At 41.6% G+C, this 22,086-nt stretch overlaps 1 protein-coding gene across 6 annotated transcripts in view; it reads left to right on the top strand.

Moving 5' to 3' along the window:
• CTNNA2 (catenin alpha 2) overlaps positions 1 to 22,086 on the top strand; it is a 546,312-nt gene that overhangs the window by 502,504 nt on the left and 21,722 nt on the right. For 3 of the 6 annotated variants that reach the window (XM_054391624.1, XM_054391623.1, XM_054391622.1), the window contains 3 exons: positions 2,702 to 2,807; positions 7,172 to 7,306; positions 20,124 to 20,267. In XM_054391624.1, coding sequence (XP_054247599.1) covers positions 2,702 to 2,807; positions 7,172 to 7,306; positions 20,124 to 20,267 — 385 coding nt within the window. The remainder of the gene's footprint in view (positions 1 to 2,701; positions 2,808 to 7,171; positions 7,307 to 20,123; positions 20,268 to 22,086) is intronic. The other 3 variants (XM_054391625.1, XM_054391627.1, XM_054391626.1) reach the window with 2 other exon arrangements.

Here is a 22,086-nt window from a genome sequence, read left to right as displayed (position 1 = left end):
ACTTTAATAAATTACTTGGAGAGAAGCATAGTAGTGATTATTATTTCAGTTTAGTTATACTTCTCTCAGTTTGTGCTTTCACAACTGCTCTTTTTGCAGCAGATTTGCCACTCCTGTACACCAAATGGCAGTGTAGAACCTCCTGTGAAACGTGATGTTTTAGAGGGGCTCTTTCTTTTGTACTTGTATTGTTTTGGGGTCTCTGATCCTTCTGCCCAAAACCAGGGTGAAACACTGTCCAAAGAGTGCCATCAGATCATGGAAGGAGGAGAAACACTGTCCAGAGAGTGCCATCAGATCATGGAAGGAAGAAATAATCTTTTAAAGCAACAGACCAGAAGATGAACAATTTCTGCAACCCCAGTGGGCAACCTTTGATGCACTGAAGATCAAATGGAAAGTTTTGTAATTACATTTTCTACCATCAAAAAGAACACCGCTGATATGAGAATGAGAGAAAACTACTGCCACATTTGGAGTAAATTAGAAGAAAGAAAGAAATCAAAGTGCACCTCTGTCTACATCAGATTCAATGAAAACCTGTTTAATATATTCCATTAAAACAGAACAAGGCCTTCCACACCTTTTTTTCTTTTTCTTTTTCTTTTTTTTCTTTTTTTTTTTTTTTTTTTAGTTACCTGTAACCTCAGCACTGTTAGAACAATTTTGCAGTCACACAGAGTTGGTACCAATTCAGGTCTGATGATGTAGGGATGTAGAAGCACACAAGGCCCCTTTGAAGGATTTTTGCTACATTTTTAAGTTCAGCAGAAGTGGGATACCTGTTGTATTTTGATTGCTGTTTAAGGTGGAAATGAAAGTATGGAAAGAAGATAGAAATGGAAATATGTTTCAGTGTGGTGGTCTTAGCATTAGAGATGGAAAAGTCATCCTGTGATGAGCTTAGAAAAAATACCTCCAGTTTCAGTTTAAAACAATGCCAAGTTTGATCATGTGGTGATTTTCCATCAATCTCGTCTGAAGCTCTGTTTCTCTACATAGTTGGAAACAAACAAACAGAAAGACAACCAAAAAAACGAAAATCAGCTCCTTGAGACATTTACAGGAGCAGCACCCGATTTATTGTTACAAAGAGAACTGAAGTTTGGAGCCTGAAGCAAACTCAGAAAAGCCTGCAGTGCCTTTTTATTTCATGTCTCTCTATATTTTGGTAACTTTAATGACTAAGGTCAGAATTTTGTGCATCATCTTAAAAGTATAGCAAAAAGGCAATCTTAAAGGTTCTTGTGTTAAGTTCTTGTTTTAAGTGTAACATTGAACTGTAACCTAAGGATTAAAAGAAAGAAAGAGTCCGTGGCCAGCAGGTCAAGGGAAGTTCTTCTCCCTGTGTACTGTGCCCTGGTGAGACCACATCTGGAGTATTGTGCCCAGTTCTGGGCTCCCCAGTTCAAGAAGGACAGGAAACTACTGGAGAGTATCCAGTGGAGGCTATGAGGATGATGAAGAGACTGGAACATCTGTCTGATGAGGAAAGGCTGAGAGAACTGGGGCTGTTTACTCTGGAGAAGACTGAGAGGGGATCTTATGAAAGCTTACAAATATCTGAAGGGTGGGTGTCAACAAGCAGGGGCCAGGCTCTTTTCACTGGGGCCCTGTGATAGGATGAGGGGCAATGGACAAAAACTGGAATACAGAAAGTTCCACCTCAACATGAGGAAAAACTCCTTTGCTGTGAGGGTGCTGGAGTCCTAGGGCAGGCTGCCTTGATAGGGTGTAGAGTCTCTTTCTCTGGAGACTTTCAAGACCCATCTGGATGTGTTCCTGTGTGACCTGCCTTAGGTGATCCTGCTTTGGCAATCTCCAGAAGTCCCTTCCAAGCCCTACCATTTTATAATTCTGATTCTATGATGATGCTTCATGTACCTTTGTTTTTTGACAAAAATCTACTGAAAAAGGTTTTCTAAAATGTGACATTCTTGCTCTAGACATGACAGGCTTAACATTTAGGACTGGCTTGAGAATAACAGGATCTTGCCATAATTGTGTATTCCAGAAAGAATGTTGGGCTTAATAAGCACTTAAAAATGCATAAACTCTTAAGTATAGCTCATGTGCTTGAAGGTGCCATCAGGCTAAATTGCTGGGGAAGCATTTGGTAAGAAGAAATCATAGAATCATAGAATCAAGAAGGTTGGAAGAGACCTCAAAGATCATGGAGTCCAACCTGTCACCCTAAACCTCATGCCTATCTAAACCATGGCACCAAGTGCCACGTCCAGTCCCCTCTTGAACACCTCCAGGGATGGTGACTCCACCACCTCCCTGGGCAGCCCATTCCAATGGCCAACCACTCTCTCTGTGAAGAACTTTCTCCTCACCTCCAGCCTAAACCTCCCCTGGCACATCTTGAGACTGTGTCCTCTTGTTCTGGTGCTGGTTGCCTGGGAGAAGAGATCAAACCCCTCCTGGCTACAACCTCCCTTCAGGTAGTTGTAGAGAGCAATGAGGTCTGCCCTGAGCCTCCTCTTCTCCAGGCTAAACACCCCCAGCTCCCTCAGCCTCTCCTCATAGGGCTGCTTCCTTAATCCAGCTGTACTATCAAACAGTTAAAAGGTGAAATGAGATTAAATTAGGGAGCCGTTCCTCTTGCTATTTTAAAATCAAACCCTAAACAGGGTCACTGAAACTGTTGCCTTCCATGATTTCTTTAGATTGTGCATAATTCTCTTGTGTTTCACAGAGGTAAAGGCCCCCTGAAGAATACATCAGATGTCATTAATGCAGCCAAGAAGATCGCAGAGGCAGGATCGAGGATGGACAAATTGGCACGGGCGGTGGCTGATCAGGTAATGACAAAAATGAGCATAAATACAGTGGAACCTCTGTCAGTGAGAAGGAAAAGGTGATCTCTGCTTGGCAGAAAATTACCTGTTGAAAGTCACTGCCTGCCTACTGATCTGCCCGTTGAACAGAAGTCTCTTCTGCCATACCAACCAGCCTGGGTTTTGCAGTGCAGGGAACTCATAAATGAATCTCTCTCAGCCTTAGAAACTGAATTGTCTCACATCCTCTCTTCTGGACCCGGGGGATTTAGAAATAAACTGGTGTATTAGGGAGAAATTCTTTCCAATGAGGATGGTGAGACACTGGAACAGGTTGCTCAGGGAGGCTCTGGATCCATCCTCCCTGGAGGTGTTCAGCACCAGGTTGGATGAGGCCTTGAGCAACCTGATCTAGTGGGAGGTGTCCCTGCTTATAGCAGGGAGTTGGAACTGGATGATTTTCAAGGTCCCTTCCAACCCAAACCATTCCATGAATCTATATTTGCTGTCATGAAAGCAGTTGAGACCTGGATGCTCTGCTACCCTTGCCATCTGCTGTGGAATCCTTATGTTCTTTTCAGCTCATTCTTCCAGCAATTTCCCTTGGTAGGACACTTTTTTCCCCCCATGATTCCCTTGCTCCTTTAATTCTGCTCAAGGTGTTGTGCTTTCCCCTTGCAGCTCCTTGCTCCATATCTTAGGGTCTGTGTCCTAACTCTCTTGCCAAATTCATGTTACAGCTGGAAAGATGAACTTCAGCCCCTTTCAGATTAGATTATCTATCCAGCTGGAGAGCATGAGGAAGCATCACATTAAAAGTTAAGACCCAGATTTCAATGCCAGGTTCTAAGTAGCTAATTTTAGGTATAGGCAAATTAAATTTGATTTTTTTTTTCCTCTTGTGAACTTCCTAGGGTTTCTTTCCTTTCATTGTCACCAAGGAGGACCTGGTGGATAAGAAGTTATCCTTGGGTCAGCAATGTTTTCTTGTGGCCAAGAAGGCCAATGGGATCCTGGGGTGCATTAAGAGGAGTGTGTCCAGCAGATCAAGGGAGGTTCTCCTCCCCCTCTGCTCTGCCCTAGCAAGACCTCACCAGGAATATTGCATCCAGTTGTGGGCTCCCCAGTTCAAGAGGGACAGGGATCTGCTGGAGAGAGTCCAAGGGAGAGCTCCAAGGATGCTGAAGGGACTGGAGCACTGCTCTGTGAGGAAAGGCTGAGAGCCCTGGGGCTGAGAGGGGATTTAATAAATGTTTATAAATATCTGAGGGCTGGGAGTTAAGAGGGGACAGGCTCTGCTCAGTTGCACCCTGGGATAGGACAAGGGGCAATGGATGTAAACTACAGCACAGGAGGTTCCACCTCAACATGAGGAGGAACTTCTTCACTGTGAGGGTGACAGAGCACTGGAACTGGCTGCCCAGAGGGGTTGTGGAGTCTCCTTCTCTGGAGACTTTCAAGACCCATTTGGATGTGTTCCTGTGTGACCTGTGGTGGATTCTATGGTCCTGCTCTGGCAGAGGGGATGGACTTGACGATCTTTAGATCATCTCTTCCAAGCCCTAACATCCTGTGAGCCTGTGATCCAAGAGAAATTTTGCTGGAAGTGGGAAGTGGTAACTCCCTTGCCTCTAGTCTTTCTCTTCAAAATAAGGATTTAATATTCTTCAGGTAGCTATGTGTGTAACACACGCTGCCAGGGAATATGGGCCAAAGTGGCAAGATATTTGAAGCTGCTCATTTTCCTAAGAAATTTTGGTGTTAGCTTCTTTTCTTTATCACCAAGCGTTTTCTTTTCCCCTGAAGTTAACCCATTCCAGCCCTTCCAGTGTAGCATCTGTTCATTTTAGTATAAGAAGAAATCCATCTGTCCACTGCTGAAATTCCTAGCCTGCAGTGTTTGCAGAAGTGGAGTATTTTACAGAAGGGAACACAGAGGTTTGCTGTGCTTGGAGGGCTTTGCATCGAGTCATGTTTGAAGTTTCAGAAGACTGCAACGTCCACACTTTATTCATAAACAGTAAAATCACTGTGAGGATGAAGTGTTTGTATTGAAGCTTGCACTTTAACGATATTTTACAGAACTCTGGAGACACTCAAGCAATATACACTTTTTTTATGGACAGTTGCATTTTTAATTACTACTCCAATGAGAGAGATCTTGCATTTTCATTTGCACCCAGGTACTTGTATTTAAAGCCTTGTCAGCTTTCTAGGAGTGCTGCTATAAAGTTCATTTCTTTCAGTTCATAGACTCCAGGAGCAGGGTAAATATTTCTGTATTAAATTGTCACTGGCAGGGAGAAAAGGTCTCTTAGGGATTCATGCCTGAAAGATGTGGCAACTGTCTGAGAAAGAGAGGCATTATAGCATGGCCATTAGTGTGGAGCAGGTTAAACCTAACAGCCACAATGAACCTCCAGCTTTGTTTATTGTTAGTTTTAAAGGGAGACAAAAAAAGCAAAGTCATTGCTTTCAGGGTTATAAATAACAGTATGGGCAACTACTTCACCACAAACATATTCCTTGCCAGCATTAGCTGTTGTGGCCAGAGCAGCTGTCTCGAATCAGAGGCTGTTATGCTGTTGACTGTGTTCAACTCCATCAGTTTCTGTTGAAGGGCTCTGATAACATCTTCCAAAAATTGAGCCTAAGCTTTGTAAGGTGCTAAAAAGACATATTCAGAGTCTTTGTACATGCTATACATGTAAAGACATTCTCAGTCAGACTTTTGGTGGGAACCTCAAAAAGTGTTTGTTGGAGACGTGCTGTCAGCAGGGGATCCTTTGAGCAGTGTTTCATCAGAGTGAGTTCCTGAGGTCTGTTCTCTTGGGGCAAGACTGAATATGAACTACAAGGGTGTTGTTTATTATGCTGTTGATATTGTGGGGTGGTGATTCAGTTTCTATAAAGAGTCCCAAAGCCTGAATACATTGTACTGGAACCTTTGCTAATTATATTGATTATAAAACCTTCACAGAATTGACCACTTTTGACCTAATGCAATCAAAACACATTTGAGATCCAAAATGTTGCAGGGCTGAAGACAGTCTTCCCTCTAAAATGAAGAGCTATCCATTAGACATGCAGAGGGACCAGCTTAACTCATTGTGATCTTGAAAACTGCAGTACTGGTGTCATCTGCTGACAGACTCTGTAACGTGTCACTTACACTTCAGTAAATCATTTCCTTCTGGCACAGACTGAGGTATTTGTGCATTAACAATAAACTTCCCAAATCTGTCAATACCAAGCCCCAGCAGCCTCACCTCTGCCTTTTCATTCCTTAGTGTGTCACTAAGGACCCTGGCTTCTGCCAAGTCTGAAGCAGAGCTGTGTCCTCTGAAGGTCTGCACAAATGCCAGGGAAGGTGGTAAGGCAGTCTAGAGCTGGCACTGGAATGGATGTAATTGGTCAGAACTGGGTTTATCTGCTCTTTAACTGATCCATGCTGTATCTTAAACTGAACACCCATCAGGCAGCCTGGAGTTCCAGGTCAAGCTTGGTCTGTTAACTGTTTAATAGATTTATCTTTTCTGGACAAACTGTTATCATGAGTGAACCTCCTCCAAAAACATTTGGTATCTTTTATTTGTGTCTGGCAGGTTTCTTCTTTTTACAAAATGGTATAGTGCATGAAGAAGAGTGTGACCAGCAGGTTGAGGGAGGTTCTTCTACCCCTCTATTCTGCCTGTATCCAGTTCTGGCCTCCCCAGTTCAAGAGAGACAGGGAACAACTGGAGAGAGTCCAGTCCACTCTTCCAGAGTGAAGGTTTACAAAGATGCTGAGGGGACTGAAGCATCTCTGTGATGAGTAGAGGTTGAGAGACCTGGGGCAATTCAGCCTGGAGAAGAGCAGAATGAGGTGGATCTTCTCAATGCTCCTTAGTATCTAAAGGGCAGGTGTCAAGATGATGAGGCCAGACTCTTGTCCTGAGGTACAGTAGTGCCCAGTGACAGGACAAGGGGCAGCAGGCACAGACTAGAAGCCAGGAGGTTCCATCTGAACATGAGGAGCAACTTCTTTACTTTGAGGTTGCTGGAGCCCTGGTGCAGGCTGCCCAGAGAGGTTGTGAATCTCTGAAGAGTTTCCAAACCCACCTGGACGTTGTGATCCTGGACAACCTTCTCTGGGTCACCCTGTTTTAGCAGGGGTGCTGGACTGGAGGATTCCCACAGGTCTGGGATTGTGGGATTTTTGGTTTGGGTTATAATTCATAAGACTTGACTTAAATGAAAGTCTGAATTTTCACATTTCATTATCTCGTGTAAAGATGAAGTGAAATGGAATCACCTCATACATGGACATTGCTACTATCTCCTCTGATTAGGTCTCTATAATCATATCAGCTCAGCTACATCTAACCAAGCATTTCTTTTGCCTGCAGTGCCCTGACTCAGCCTGCAAGCAGGATCTGCTAGCCTACCTGCAGCGCATTGCCCTCTACTGCCACCAGCTCAATATCTGCAGCAAAGTGAAGGCAGAAGTTCAGAACCTGGGAGGAGAACTTATTGTGTCAGGGGTAAGCTGGTATTTGTATTTAGCTATTTATCTTTCCCATGTAGCACTTGATAGGGAGTTGGTTTATTTTTGGTGGCCATAATGTGCAACCCCCAAACTGCAGTGATTCATAAGCAAGCTCTGACAAATGTTATCACCATTACCCCAGGCCTTAACAATAACTTGCACAGAGCAATTTTGATTTTTCCAATTACCCTTTGTTTATATTAACCTTGTGAAAATCTTCATTATTCCAGAAAAGAAAAGTAATTTCGTAGCCTAGAAACTCATTGCCAAGCTGTGAATATTATAATTATTTGGAGCTTTTGTATATTTGCTCATTGTAAATCTTCTTTCCTTTGTTAGTGCTGGTAATTTCCTTCCTCTGTGCAGAAGCCAGCTCTGTACGAAGTGCATATTGTTAAGATGGTGATGACTAATGGGATTTCATTCACCCAGGTTCCAATGCACACTAGGTTTAGCAAAAAGTCTGGAAGACTGGCAAAAAAAAAAAGAAATTTTTTTGATGCATGTGCTGTTTTCAAATACTAGTAACAAGCACAATGATTATATTCTCTAATTCCCATCCAGTTATTTCAGTTATTGTCAATGAACACAACAAACCTTTTACACACAATGTTTTGGGTTTTTTTGTTTTGTTTTTGTTTTTTTTTTTTTTTTTAATTTAAAGACAGGAATGTGCAGCAGGAGTAATGTTATAAACAAAGAGTATTCTACATTTTTAAACTTCTTTTTTTTTTCCATCTTTTTCCTGCTGTTGTGGACTCTGTGCCTCTGGGAGATTCAAGCAGCAGCAGTTGCTGCTCTTGAGGATTTTTTTGCTGTATTCCTTTAATGAGTCTCCTCAGTATTAGCCCCACGACACCTTTGTTGTCTACCAACTCAAACACAGACCATATGCATGTAAAGGTATAAAATGTTTCACTCTCCTGAGCGTGTTTTCAAAATGATGATGGTTTGTGAGACCCAAACTACTTGAAACAAGATTGTTTTCAATCCTGGTTTTGGAAAAGCACCCTTCCATTGTTTAAGCCCAATCAAGTACGGAGATTGTTAGGACAACTATCTTGTGCCCTTCATTCCATCCATAAAATTCCCCAGTGTCATCACTGGCCTTCCTCAAGCACACCAGAAGTCAGAGCAAATGTTCTCCACTGCAGAACACGTTGACTTTTGGCCAAGCACTGTAGAAGGTCTTAAGCATTTGCCAGGCTTTCTTGCATCAAACATTTTGAAGCCCTATATACAATCCTAAAAGGAGCTGCTTCAGCGTTCCTGTGTCTGTCCTGCAATTGGTCTTCACTTCTTGACATATGTACACCTGTGATTTTAATACCTTGATCTTCCCACAGCAATGAAAAGATCCTCTTCCGTTTTGCTCACACTGTTGGAGTGATCTGTCCTTGCATCGCCGACAGCTATGCTGCGTAGTGAATGCTGTGATCTTTTCTTCCCTTCTGCCATCTGGGTCCAGCTTTCCATACCCATTGAGCTGTCATATTCATCTATCTACAGCAACTACTCAAATCAGTGCTTCTCCCAGCTTGGCTTTTGTGGTTGTGTGTGTTTCCTTTTCAAGTCTCTTTATTCAGTGTATGCAGATGCTGAATAAGCCATTGTGAATCTCTAGCATCTATTCGTTGCTGGAACATCACCATCCGTTGTGAAATTTCAGTGGCCAAACCACTTGGCTCCATCATTTCCAGTCTGGCATCGTTAGCACCCGCTGCTTTCCAGGCTTCATCACCATTGTGTTTCTGTTTGGTTGGCTTTTTGCAGTCAGATGCAGACAAAGGCATCTGTAGCTTCAAGTACAGAAATGATCTGGGTTTGGTCCAAAGACTCGGCAGCACTGACATACAGAACATTTTAAGGTTGCCCAGCTTTACTTCTTCTGCTGTTGCTCTGACCAGGAGGTGATAGAGTGAGCTGGACTCCTGTGCATCCCTTCTGGAGACCATTATCTTGTTGTCTGTACAATGCTTTCCTGATAGTGTTTCACAAGCTGTTTATCTTCAAAGTGCTGGGTACTGTATGCTCCTTTGCTATCCAGAGATCTGGTATCCTAGTGCACATCTACATCTGCTTGTCTACTTGCTGCTTCTGCTTTCATCATCTTCTTCTTCATTGTCTCTTGGATAGCCAATTACAAATAAGCAGTATTTTATTTCCATTTAAATGAAATACCATTATTTGGCAATTTGCATACAGTTCAATGTTAGAAGTTCAATAGAAATCCAGACTTCAAGCTTCCCAACCTCATGACTACAGAAGTAAGTTGATGGGGATGAAGTGTTTTAATGCAAATATCAAGCACCAGGGTGGTTATTACAATACTGTAATTTACTGCTGTGCCTACAAAGAACCACAATATCATTCAGAACTGTTATGGGGAGGACAGACTCTGCTTGACTTTTTGCATTATTAAGAATATGAATCAATATTTATAAGTGAAATGAATGCATGCACGTGTATGTATGAATCTCTGTGTGGGCTTATCTGTATTTCTGTTAAAAGGAAAGAGACATAAACCCAATTAAAACCTAAAAGACAAATGAAAGCCACCCCACAGTTCTTATAGTCCTGTTAGAGAAAACTGTGTTGCAACAAGAATGCTGTGTGTACATAGCATAAAATGTGCTATATATCTTATTTTATCTTTTTTTTTTTTCCTTTCCCCCCTTGAGATTCCATAGTTCAGTATTGGTTTATCTCTGAAAAGAATCATAAAGCTGACCTTGTTTGCTTTTTCCTCTATAGATTGCTATGGTAATAGCATAGCATATGAAGGGGGTCTTTTTGGCTTCATTGACTTTGCTGCAAATAGAACAACAGTAAGTTTAAGAAAATGTCACACTCCTGAAGTTTAAATTATGTCAGTAAACGAAAGAACCCACTGTTGTTTTTTCCCTTTTCTTTCTTTCTTCCATTCCTTTCCCCATAGTTTTTTCCTTTCCTTTCATCTTTCCTATCAAATTCCCTGCATGCAGATAGCAAAATTATTTTCAGCAGAGCGGTAAGATCAGATGGGACTTAGCACAGATCAGCCTAGCCTCCTTACCATCAATGGAGCAAGGACTTGACTTAGCCCTTTATGTTGTAAGGTGAGGCTCTTGATTTCTGATTCCAACTGAGTTTTGATAAATAAACTAGAGGGAAAACTATGTTTTTAGTGAGGAGCCTTGTAAACTTGAAGAGGATTATAGGGAAGAAAGTAAAGACAAGGGGTGAGAAGGAAATTGGATAAAAGCAAAAAGGAATTAATATTTTTAAAATGCCAGAGATTAAAAAAATATTTTTGAATCAGTGTTAATGATATTCTTGTTCCTAATAAAAGTCTCCTGGACCTTGGTCCATAAAGAGATATACATTTCTGTAATTTTAAATTTGCATATTCAATATTCCCCTCAAAGAATAAACAACCCCCTTTAATAAAATCCCAGACTGAAAGCACTTCCAAATAATTTTCTTTATCTCTCACCTTAGTTGATTTAATAGAATGAAGATTTGCTTCATAATCAGTTGCACCCTTGTGCTGGAATGAATCCTCTGAGGTGCTGAGCATATGCAACTCTCAGTAAAGTAAATACCATCTCCATATACTTAGCTCATGCTGATTGATAGCCTTTTGGTGATAGCTACGTTCATTGAGCAGAGTTGGTTTCAACCATGATGGTTGTTATTTGGATAAAAATTCAGACTTCTGCTAGCTCCAGGGCTGCTTTGTTTTTTTAGTACTCCTGTCTGACTCTTGTTAGCTAGGCCATTACAATAAAACAGATCTATGTATTCATTTCTTACCCCAGGATAAATAGCCACTTGTTCTGTTTACTGCTGCTCTGAAGCTGCTCAGCTCATTTGCCTGCTCTCCACTCAGGCTATGAGTTTGCATTTCTTACCATTTCTCTTTACTTCAGTAGCTTTGCTACTGTTTTTCTCAAAGATAATCTAAGAAAATCCCTTACCCAAGGCAGCCCCCTGTCATGTTCAGTTTTGATTTGGAACTCCACAGATATCATCAGCTGTATTATCAGAAAATTTGCCCAAAGAGTCCTAAACTTCTGAGTCAGACAGATATGCAGCATCATGCAGAGCATCAGCCAGGTTACCTTTGATTGTAGTCCAAAGATACTGAATCAACAGCCAAAGCACACTCCAAGCACACACCTTAGCTGCTTCCAATTTCCAATTATTTTCAAAGGCCCATTTGTCTTTACATAACAGGCTCAGCCACCACACTGAGAAAGGATTCTTATAACATTTTGAAGACACAAGACAGTTTGGTTAAGGTTGTGGCTTTATCTAGAAGTGAATTTATAAGTGAGGACTTCAAAGGAAGGTAAAAGGGCTGGAAGTCAGTCAGTACATTAACTTTGGGTAGAACATTCTGAAAATGCCTGTGACACCTGGACTGGGAGGTTAGATACATAAGAATGTTAACAGATAAAGGAAATGCTGGAAAACAGTTGTCTGTATGTTTATTCTTGAACAAGATAACTGGAAATAGCTACTCTTCATGGAAAAAGAATGAGCCTCATTGTTTATCACAGAGTAATGGTGTGCATGCAACAACTGTTTCAGGTGAGCTGGCAAAAAGTTTCCCTATCAGCTCTTCCTATAGGTCTCAGATCTAGGAAAATAAAATGGTTTAAAGGTCTTACTTGTCTTTCATCTAAAGCTGAATCACTCTACCTACCATCTGCTGTAAAGGCATTGGTGTATGTATGAGCAATGAAGGACCTGGAGCACCTCCGCTATGGGGACAGGCTGAGAGAGTTAGCATTGTTCAGCCTGGAGAAGAGAAGGCTCTGGAGAGACCTTAGAGCAGCCTTACAGTACCTAAAGGGGGCTACAAGAAAGCTGGGGAGGGACATTTAAAAGGGCTTGTAGTGATAGGTCAAGAGGGAATAGATTAAAGCTTCAGGAGGGTAGATTTAGACTGGAGATTAGGGAGAAATTCTTGACAGTGAGGGTGGTGAGACATTGGAACAGGTTGCCCAGGGAGGTTGTGGATGCCCTCTCCCTGGAGGTGCTCAACAGCAGGTTGGATGAGGCCTTGAGCAGCCTGGGCTAATGGAAGGTGTCCCTGCCCATGGCAGGGGGTTGGAACTAGATGATCTTTAACATCCCTTCCAACCCAAACCAATCTATGAATGAATCTATGAATTCTGTAGACTCAAAGACAAGTCAGGTAGTTGGTAGTTCACCTACTATTAAAAGCAAGTGAGGCAGTCATTCATTAAATGTAGATTAAGGGACTGTACATAAGAAGGTACTTAATAGGCACTGATGTGGGGTTTCATTTCCCCACACCAGAAAGACATTCTGGGTTTCCTCCTTTGTTTTCAAGTGGGCAATCTGTCCTGCTCTGGCAGGGGTGTTGGACTCAATGATCTCTTTGGGTCCCTTCCAACCCCTGGCACCCTGTCATCCTGTGATCAGAGAGAACCTCTGTGTTTTAAATGCTGAAGAGTATGGAGAAAATGTTGGTCTGGAGTTTGGTAAATAAAGTTATTGAAATTCTTCCAAATCAGTATCCCTGCTATGAGGACAGGTTGAGGGATCTGGGGTTGTTCAGTTCGGAGAAGAGGAGGCTCATTGCTCTCTACAACTCAGTGGAAGGAGGCTGGAGTAAGGCAGGGGTTGGTCTCTTCTCCCAGGTATCAAATGATAGGATGAGAGGATATGGCCTGAAGTTGTACTAGGGGAGTTTTAAGTTGGAGATTAGGAAAAAATTCTTTGCTGCAAGAGCAGTCAGGGATTGGAACAGGCTGCCCAGGGAGGTGGTGGAGTCACCATCCTTGGAGGTGTTCAAAAACCATGTAGACATGGCACTGCTGGACATGGTTTAGTGGCCATGGTCATCTTGGGTTCACAGCTGCACTTGATCTTAGAGGTCTTTTCCAACTTTAATGGTTCTATGAATAAGGAAGTAAACCAAACGACATGGAATATGAGATAGAAAATGGTGAGGGGAAGGGAAAAGGCAAGCCACAAGCAAGACAAGAATATGAAATCAAAGGAAAGAACTGAGAGTCAGAACCGTAAAGTTGGGTGGACTCCACAGTAGTCTCTACTGGTGGAACAAAGAAAGAGGGAAAATAGAAATTTAGGGTCTTTATTTTGGCTTTGAGGTGACCACTGGGAGAGGAAGGCTGAGGCTAGGTGGGAAAGTAAGAGACCTTGATTTACACTGTACATTCAACTAGCTCATGTCATCTGCTTTGGGAGAAAGGAAAGAGGTGAAAAATACAGGAAAATATTTCAGCTGTGCCTTTTGGGATGGAGATTAAGTAACCTCTGCATATGTGCTTGAATTTATGCAGACATACTGATATAGGAAGGTGAAATAAGGCCACAGTAAGAGTGCTCTGTTCCAAAATAGATGGCTGCATGAACCATAAGATAGTTGCAAATGGACAGGTTTTGATAAGCCTTTATCTGGAACAAATTGTTTAAGCTTTTCTATTTGTGACTAATAGAGGAGTCCCCAGGTCCTGCAGGCATGGGCTGTATCCCACAATACATTGTCCAGGAAAGGGACTACCTGGTGATGAGGTAACATAAAAAATTTATCATCCTGACACTGAGTCAATTTGCTGCTCCTAAAGGATAAAGGCATCAATGAGTTCTGCAGGTTAATCAAAATGAGTGCTGATAAAATCCCTTATGGTCATAGATACATTATATATGATGTGCTTTATGGAAATGGTCTTAGGGCTTTCTGAAAGTTAAATCAGTGAAGAATTCCTAATTATCCTCTGAAACAGCTGAAAGATGAACTGGGGGAGGGGGGAAGCCATAGATGTGTCTGTAGTGATTCTAAGGCCACTTCTGTACCTCTTCCAAATATGAAGCTATCCTCAAGATTTGGATCATTTGATGAAGCTTACCTGACACTTCCCAGTGAAGATGGTGCAGACCTGGAGTCCAGAGGGTTTCTGCAACTGGCATCCCTGAGGGAGTCAAGCCCCAGGTAGACAAGGCAGCAGCTGAGCAGATCTGATGTTTGTAATGAACTCATTTCAAGTCAAATGTCATACAAAAGATCTCTGGAGGTCTCTTCCAAGTGGCATTTGTACAGTGTTTTGATTCAGCTAAGTGCAAGATCCCATAGGATCTTATTTCTACGTCTCTATGTTCCCAGAGTTTTACCTTTATAAGTGTTGCTGGATTGTAGAAATATCTTGGGCTTTGGACATCTGGGGGATCATAAGGGTGATATACAGAATGAGTAGTGCAGAGGATTTGGAATGGTTGATGGAAAAGGATTTTTACAAGGGTTTGTAGTGATAGGATAAGAGGGAATGGATTGAAACTTGAGGAGGGGAGATTTAGACTGGAGATCAGGAAGAAATTCCTTAGAGTGAGGGTGGTGAGACACTGGTACAAGTTTCCCAGGAAGGTTGTGGATGCTCCCTCCCTGCAGGTGTTCAAAGCCAGGTTGGATGGAGCTTTGAACAACCTGGTCTAATGGAAGGTGTCTATAACCATAGCAGTGGGGTTGGAACTAGATGATTATCAAGGTCCCTTCCAACCTAAACCATTCTATGAATCTATGAGTTTAGTGTTATGGTTATTTCTTCCAAGCCATTGAAGAAAATGAAGTTGGATTGGTGGTGGGCAGAAAGGAAAAGCAAATGAGTAAAGCTTAAGACAATTCCAAAGGAAAATATTTTGTTCTGAAATAGTCCCAGTTCTTTCGAAGCTATAATGTTTTGATGCAAGGCTGTTTTGAGAACTAAGAAAATATCTCATTGTATTTAAAAGCCCATGGAAACACATACACAGAGAAAGATGAAATAATATCTGCTGTGCAAATGGGAAGGTATCAGCTAGAATTTCATTTGCAAACCAAAATCACACTGCACTTATCTTCATTAGAATATATTCACAGAGACAGCAAGCATGCCCCTCGTCTGTATGTCTTTATTTACAAGGTTAACATGGAGACACATCAGACTTTTATCCTTATCAAGAAACATTTTGGCTACAGGGAACATGCTCTTGTGCTTTATCAGGTAACAAATATTCATGAATTTCTCGAGATTGCATGTATTGAAAGTTCTCATTAGAGGAGTTTTCTGCGAAGGAAAGCATTTCTGATACCACATAGTGTTCAGCCATTTAATTCCAGGAGAACAAAGCAAAGTGTTACAGATTACAGACTGAGTTTTGAAACAAATGTGTTCACAGAAAAAAAAAATAGAGAATTGAAGGCACTATTGATGAATATTCTTCATTACAGACTGCATTTGCTTTAAAAATTGTACTTGCACTCAAATCCAAAGCTCTCCTGCTACAGCAGATGTGGCTTCAGTCCAGCTTGTTTTCCCCTTCCAGGCCATGCTGGGAAGAAAATGAGAATATTATGACTTTCTGATATTCAAACTGCACCAGCCCTGCAATAATTAGCAAGGCCTAGAGACCATTCTAACACACCCCAAGGTATGGTCCTAAAGGATTATTGCTATAAAAATAATTAAGAAAACGTGAGGGCTTGGTGCTGGTTCCTGTTCACCTCTTTCCCTGTCTTACTGCCTTTAAAGGATGTGGTTTGGCACCAAGCCTTACCACTCTGCATTAACTAAGAATTCCTTTCCCCTGGGGTGTTCTCAGTTGGCCTCCTTAGTCTACAGCATAAATTTGCTGATAGGTACATTGTGAGGCTTTCAGTAAGAATTGGTTTGTTTCTTGCACATGGAATTATGGAGGACTGAATTTACATAACAACAGCTGTAACACACAGTAGGAGATTTTGGACTCTTCCTTACATAGAAGCCTATCTTCCTGCTCTTAACAATTATTTAACCTCCTGATTTGGATAATGGTGAGACTTAATCTGCCTTCCAAGGGTATTATCAGAGGGTGCTTTTGCAGCTATTAAAAGAATAACGATTTCAGTTCAGACTCATCAGATTCTTGGAAGGTTGTGGAGTCTCCTCCTCTGGAGACTTTCAAGCCCTGTCTGGATGTGTTCCTCTGTGACCTGAGCTAGATTGTATGGTCCTGCTCTGGCAGGGGGATTGGACTCGATGATCTCTTTGGGTCCCTTCCAGCCCCTGCCATCCTGTGTGCCTGTAACTTTCAAGATGGTTCTTGACACCTTGAGTTGCAGATGAGTAACACACACACAAGACACACTCAGAGGCAAGAAGACATACCCTCAAGGAAAAGCATCAGCAGGTTTTCCAAAGCTGAGCAGAATCAATTGCAAATACTGAACAAAACAACTTCCAACAAAGTATTTCATGAAATTCCCAACAGGAATGCATTTCTACTCAATGCAGGAGTTCAGAACAGCCTTCAGGAAGAGGTGAGGAAAGTTAAGAGTTGCCTCATATCTTTAGCCTCTGAAATATTTTCTTCTACACATGGAACATGGTATTATTACTATTATCATTTATGGACCTCAGAGGAACAAAGGAAAAATGTCTGTTCTCACATCACCTCATTAATCTTACTTAACTGATAAGCAGCTGGGCTTGTTTTATATCATGTATCGAAGACATCAATATGGAATCAAGGTAAAAAACTATCCAGCTGCAGAAAAATCAACCCTAACCTCTTCCTGTTAGATATTCTCAAATGCTTTCTGTTCACATCAGTTCCTTCTGACTCTAACACACCATCAAAATGCCTTCTGAACTAAGTTGGGGGATTGGACTTGATGATCTCTGGAGGTCCCTTCCAACCTCTAACATTCTGTGATTCTGTGTGATTCTGTGACTGGGTACATAACAAACAGAACATTGGAGTGATTTGGGCCTGAATCTCATCAAAGAGTACATCAGAACTCTCTAACAGAGGAGCAGAGCATCAGCAGCCAAGCTTAAAGACTGCAGAAACACTTTCATCCTTTTTTATACCTGCAACTAGATTCAACAGTCCCATTCTCAAAAACATCAGAGAATTTACAGCTTTTTGAGTAAGGTTACATATTTCATCACTCCTTAGCTACAACCAATAGTAAAGAAGAGATTCTTCCATTCAGTTCCTTAAAGCTGATCCACTGCAGCAAGAGGACATTGGGTGGAGGTGTGTCTGTGTTGAGATCTCAAACTTTTATATGGGTCAGCTTGGCATTTTTACCAGGCTTTTTCAAGCTGGTGTTTCAATCTCTTAAAATATATCCATTTTTACCTTCTGTAGGTAAAGTCTCTATGTGGTTGGTACTCCTCAGCTTTTCATAGTCTTGCTATACTCAAACTTTGCAGACAGCTGCTACTGGGACCTTCGTGATGGCTGCCCATTGCCCATCATCTGTCCATGTTCTTAAGCAAGGAAGAAAGCACTTTGTTGGTTTGGGGTTTTTTCCCTGACAGATCTTTGATGTCAAACTGAACATGGACTTGTTTTTATTTCTCATGCCTGAGATCTTATTCTGTGCTCGCGTAGTTTTCTTATGCTCTTAGGCATAACTCACATCCCTTAAGAAAATGCTTGAGAGTCTTTGCTAACTCTCTCTTTGCATTTCCATGCATTCATTTAATGAATCTTAATTGCATTCCCTGGAACACTTGGAAGATTTCCTTCCTTTCTTGAATGTATAAACATCTTCATAATGTTTTCAGTTAGCTGTAAGCTTTCTCTGCCTTTGTTCAGGTGAAGATGTGATCTAGTGTATCAAATCAGTCTTATCTTTCTTGCTCTTACCTTAATTTTCTCGTTATCAGCTACAGATATCTTACTAAACAAGCCAAAACAAGATTACAGACTTCAGCAGTGCTAGCCCAAAGTACCTCCTGGGCTATTATGTGCTACCTAATCTGTAGGGCTATTTATATCACACTGTCATGATGTAATCCATCAATTTTCCCCATATTTCTCATCTTATCTGCTTGCTGGAAGAATATTCTTGGCCATCCTCAGTCTTCTGGAATTCAATTGTGCTACTCCCATAGGTTTCTCTCCCAATGAAAGGCAATTTACTTCTTTGTGGGCAATATTAGAACTGCTACTACAAGTGGAATATTTCTCACATTTGAGGATATATCCTGGGAACATCCTTGTCTTTGTCAAAACTAGGCTTCACTGGACTTTGAAATACATTCCTACTTTATTTGGCAAAAACAACTGTGGTGCAATAGTCAAGTCATAGGCTCCCTAAGTTATGAATCAATTGAATTCTAACTGCTCCATTTTACCATAAATCTTTTAAAAGTTCATTTTTTTTTCTTTTCTCTTTGGCAGAGTAGCAGACATATGAGTTAATGATGAGTAGATGCAATACAGAGCAGCAGAGGTGTTTTTCCTCCTGTCTTCCAGTATGCAAATAGCTTGAGGTCAAGATGATGTACTGAGAAATCAGACAGATGTTTGATTCTGTTCTCAGCTGAAATTCACAGCACTATCATCACTTTGCATTACTCAGATGCAGCCTAGTTTTGCATTGTGTTCCTGTATAGATCACCTCAAACAGTCACCACACCTCTTCATGTACTCAACTGGACTAAGCCAATTTGTTGAGGTTTTAAATCCACAAATATCCAGGATGCAAAGCAGCATTTACAGGGACTGCAGGGTTAGATTGTGCTAAGAGTTTTGAAGGTTAAGAAGAAAAATACTTAACTTTTGTTGTTAGGTGAAGTGACTGTTGCTAGACATGGGTCACACACTTCCTTTATACTACAGAAGGAAAGGAGAGGAAACCACAGTGCACACAGAGAGAGCAGGGAATACACATTAATCATTGCTAAGACTGAAGAAATAATCATGATTAGATTATAATTTACATGATCCTTGTAGCAACAAAGAGCTTAAGGGGAAATGTCCATATTAAATTTGTGTGCTTATAATGCATTCTCTTAAAAGAGATTTGAGGAGCATTCATTTTTCCTCTTCCAGAAGGCAGGATCTTAGGATATGACTTCACTGGCACTGCATAGTCCCCCAGTTTTATTTAATGGGCTTAGGTTTAGCAGTCTGTACTTTTTTTCATTTTTAATTTGTTAGGTTATTAAGTGGATAATATAAGCAACTATGCTTGCTCTCAAACCTGCTGTTCCAGAATTTAGATGATGAAAATCCCATTTCCAATCAACTGGAATGACTGTCCCATTTGAAGCCCTCTAGTTCCAGTTCTCATTGTCTAAAAAAAATACATCACCTCTTTGCAATTTTGGTTTGATATTTTCTGTACCTTTCAAGTGTGCTCTGTAAATCAATGTGTGCCCAGAATTTTTATACTTCCCTCACTTGTTCTTTCAGCACAGTTTGTCAGTTCTTATTTTCAGTGTGTGAAAAACATCATTTTTCCCTGACCTCCTCCTTCATACAGTGGTGTAGGTGGCCTACCCTCTTTTTTATTCTACTCAAGGGTCAGCCCCAGGGGCTGGATTGTATAAGATTTATTCAGCACTGGTGGACGCAAGTGCCATTCCAGTTGCAGTCACTGGAAATCCAGCTCCTTCAATCAGTGGTTATGTTTTTGTGCAGTCTGTCTGTTCAAAACCATGCACACAATAATGCCACTTGGAGGTCTAGTAAGCAAATTCGTAAGCCCAATGTGATGTCAGCCAGCTTTTAAAGGGGACACAGCTTTCTGTCCTCCCTGGCTTTCATCAGAAAGCACCAGAATTTATCCCTTTTCTCAGTCAGCAAAGCCTGCAGGGCTTGCCTGCTGAGCCTGTGCTATGAGAGCAAGTGAGAGGAGCCAGCAGACAGCGGGGTGACTCGTCGTGGAAGAGTCCCTGTCTCCTTGACCAAGCATAGCTCCTTCAGCACACGTTTGCCTCTCGCCACACCTCTACACTGCGGCACAATATTTCTCTTGCTCTCTCTCTCACTATCTCTTTTCTGTATCTCTCGGAAATCAGACTGGAGTTCAGAGCACTTTCACTACCTTTTATGAGGTAGAGTGTGATGTCATAGATGGGGGCAGGGCTAGTCAACTTTCTACCCACCCACCCACCTGTGCTGAGGGAGCTACGCTTGAGACCGGAAGCGGTGACTCCTCGACGGTGAGTAACCTTCTGTCTCATCTATATCTTTAACTCTCTCTAGAGATGGGGGTGGAGGAAAAAGGCATAAGAATGGGGAATTTTTTGTTAACTTTCCTTTGGTTTGGGTTTTTAAATTATTATTTATTTAATTAGCCATAGGGCTCACAGAATGAACTGCATGCATTTAGTCACCTGTGAAAATTTCCCTTCCAGACCTGAAGTCCTAGAGTTAATGTCATCTCTAAAGCAACGATCACATTTCTTTGCAGAGCTGGTCCATTTGCTGGTGGTCAAACTGATCCTTCACTGTTGATCTTGTGAAAAGCTAGACTCTGGTCCCCTTGAGCTCAATTGCTAAACTTCCATAGATGTCATTACAGTAGTGCTGGGCCATCACTTTCCTGAAGTCCTTTGTGGTTAAAGATAGATGATGTTACTAAGGTATTTCTCATTGTTAACTCTGCATAGAGCCTGTTTATACAGAACAGGATTTTTATTTTCTCTATATTCCCTGTTACTGTTTTTTATTTGCTTTCTCCAGAATGTTTATGAAGCTACGTATTGACACCAGACCAGTTATGAGACCTATTTTATAGATGAAAGTAAAATTAAAGGAAATTGGGGAAGATGTAAAATGAAGCAAGAAATCAGATCCCAGGGGATGTAACTGTGATTTAACCTTTGGACTTATAAATCAAAGCATTCTTTTTTTTTTTCTTTTTTTTCTGTGATAACAACTTGAGATGGGCAGGGATACTGCTAACTGAATGTTGTGGTGTTTTGGTTGTGTTTTTTTTTTTTTTTCTTGTGTCACTACCTAAAGATTACTCTTTTATTTTAAAGCACTGTCTTGTTACCTGCTTCCCTTAGCCCCCAGTATTACTGCTCCACTGTTTGAATATCCTTCAGCATTTTAAAAAAGACAAGATGGACTATGAAGATCTTCCTTCTTTGTTCAGCCTCTTGGGTATCTATTAAAGCTGTCAAGATGTCAAAGCTCTCATACTAAAGGGCAGAAGAAGGATCATAAGAAGATTTTGGCCCCGAGGGATACTGCAGATCTTGCTGTTCTTGTTCATTTACAGCTCTTTACCAGCTCCACGTGGGGTCTTGTCATATCTCAGAGAAAGGCACTAAAAGGCAGCAATGCATGCTCTATAAATCAAAGCCAGAGAGTGCAATCACAGCCTTTTCAGCAGAGGTGGTCCATAGCCTGATTGATGAGTACTTCTCTTTTCAGAGAACTAGGTGGCTTTGAGGAATGGGGTGTAGGGTGTAGACCTTTCCATCTTCTGATCAGTGTCATGTATTGGGAATTGGTCAGCAGTGATGTATAGATACTCCTCCCTGATGACTCAGTGACACTCTTTCTCTCAGTGCAGAGGAGATCTGAATGAAATGCTTGTTTACAAAGCTACCCAAACTTCCACTAATGACTACTTCTCTTCCTGTCAGAGAGAAAAATAAAGACAAAGAGTATAAAAATGGGGTGCCTGACAGGTGGTAACTTTCCTAGCCCCACTTCAAGAGGGACTGGGATCTACCCGAGGGAGTCCAGTGGAGGGCTACAAGGATGCTGAAGGGACTGGAGCACTGCTCTATGAGAAGAGGCTGAGAGCCCTGGGGCTTTTTAGTCTGGAGAAGAGAAGACTGAGAGGGGATTTAATAAATGTCTATCAATATCTGAGGGCCGGGGGTCCAGAGGGAGGGGCCAGGCTCTGCTCAGCTGCACCCTGTGATAGGACAAGGGGTAATGGATATAAGCTACAGCACAGGAGGTTCCACCTCAACATGAAGAACTTCATTGTGAGGGTCACAGAGCACTAGAACAGGCTTC

The sequence above is a fragment of the Indicator indicator genome, chromosome 23 (assembly GCF_027791375.1).
Source record: "Indicator indicator isolate 239-I01 chromosome 23, UM_Iind_1.1, whole genome shotgun sequence".
Taxonomy (NCBI): domain Eukaryota; kingdom Metazoa; phylum Chordata; class Aves; order Piciformes; family Indicatoridae; genus Indicator; species Indicator indicator.
Note: the sequence above shows the minus strand (reverse complement) of the source record. Positions and strands in the feature narration are given on the sequence as shown.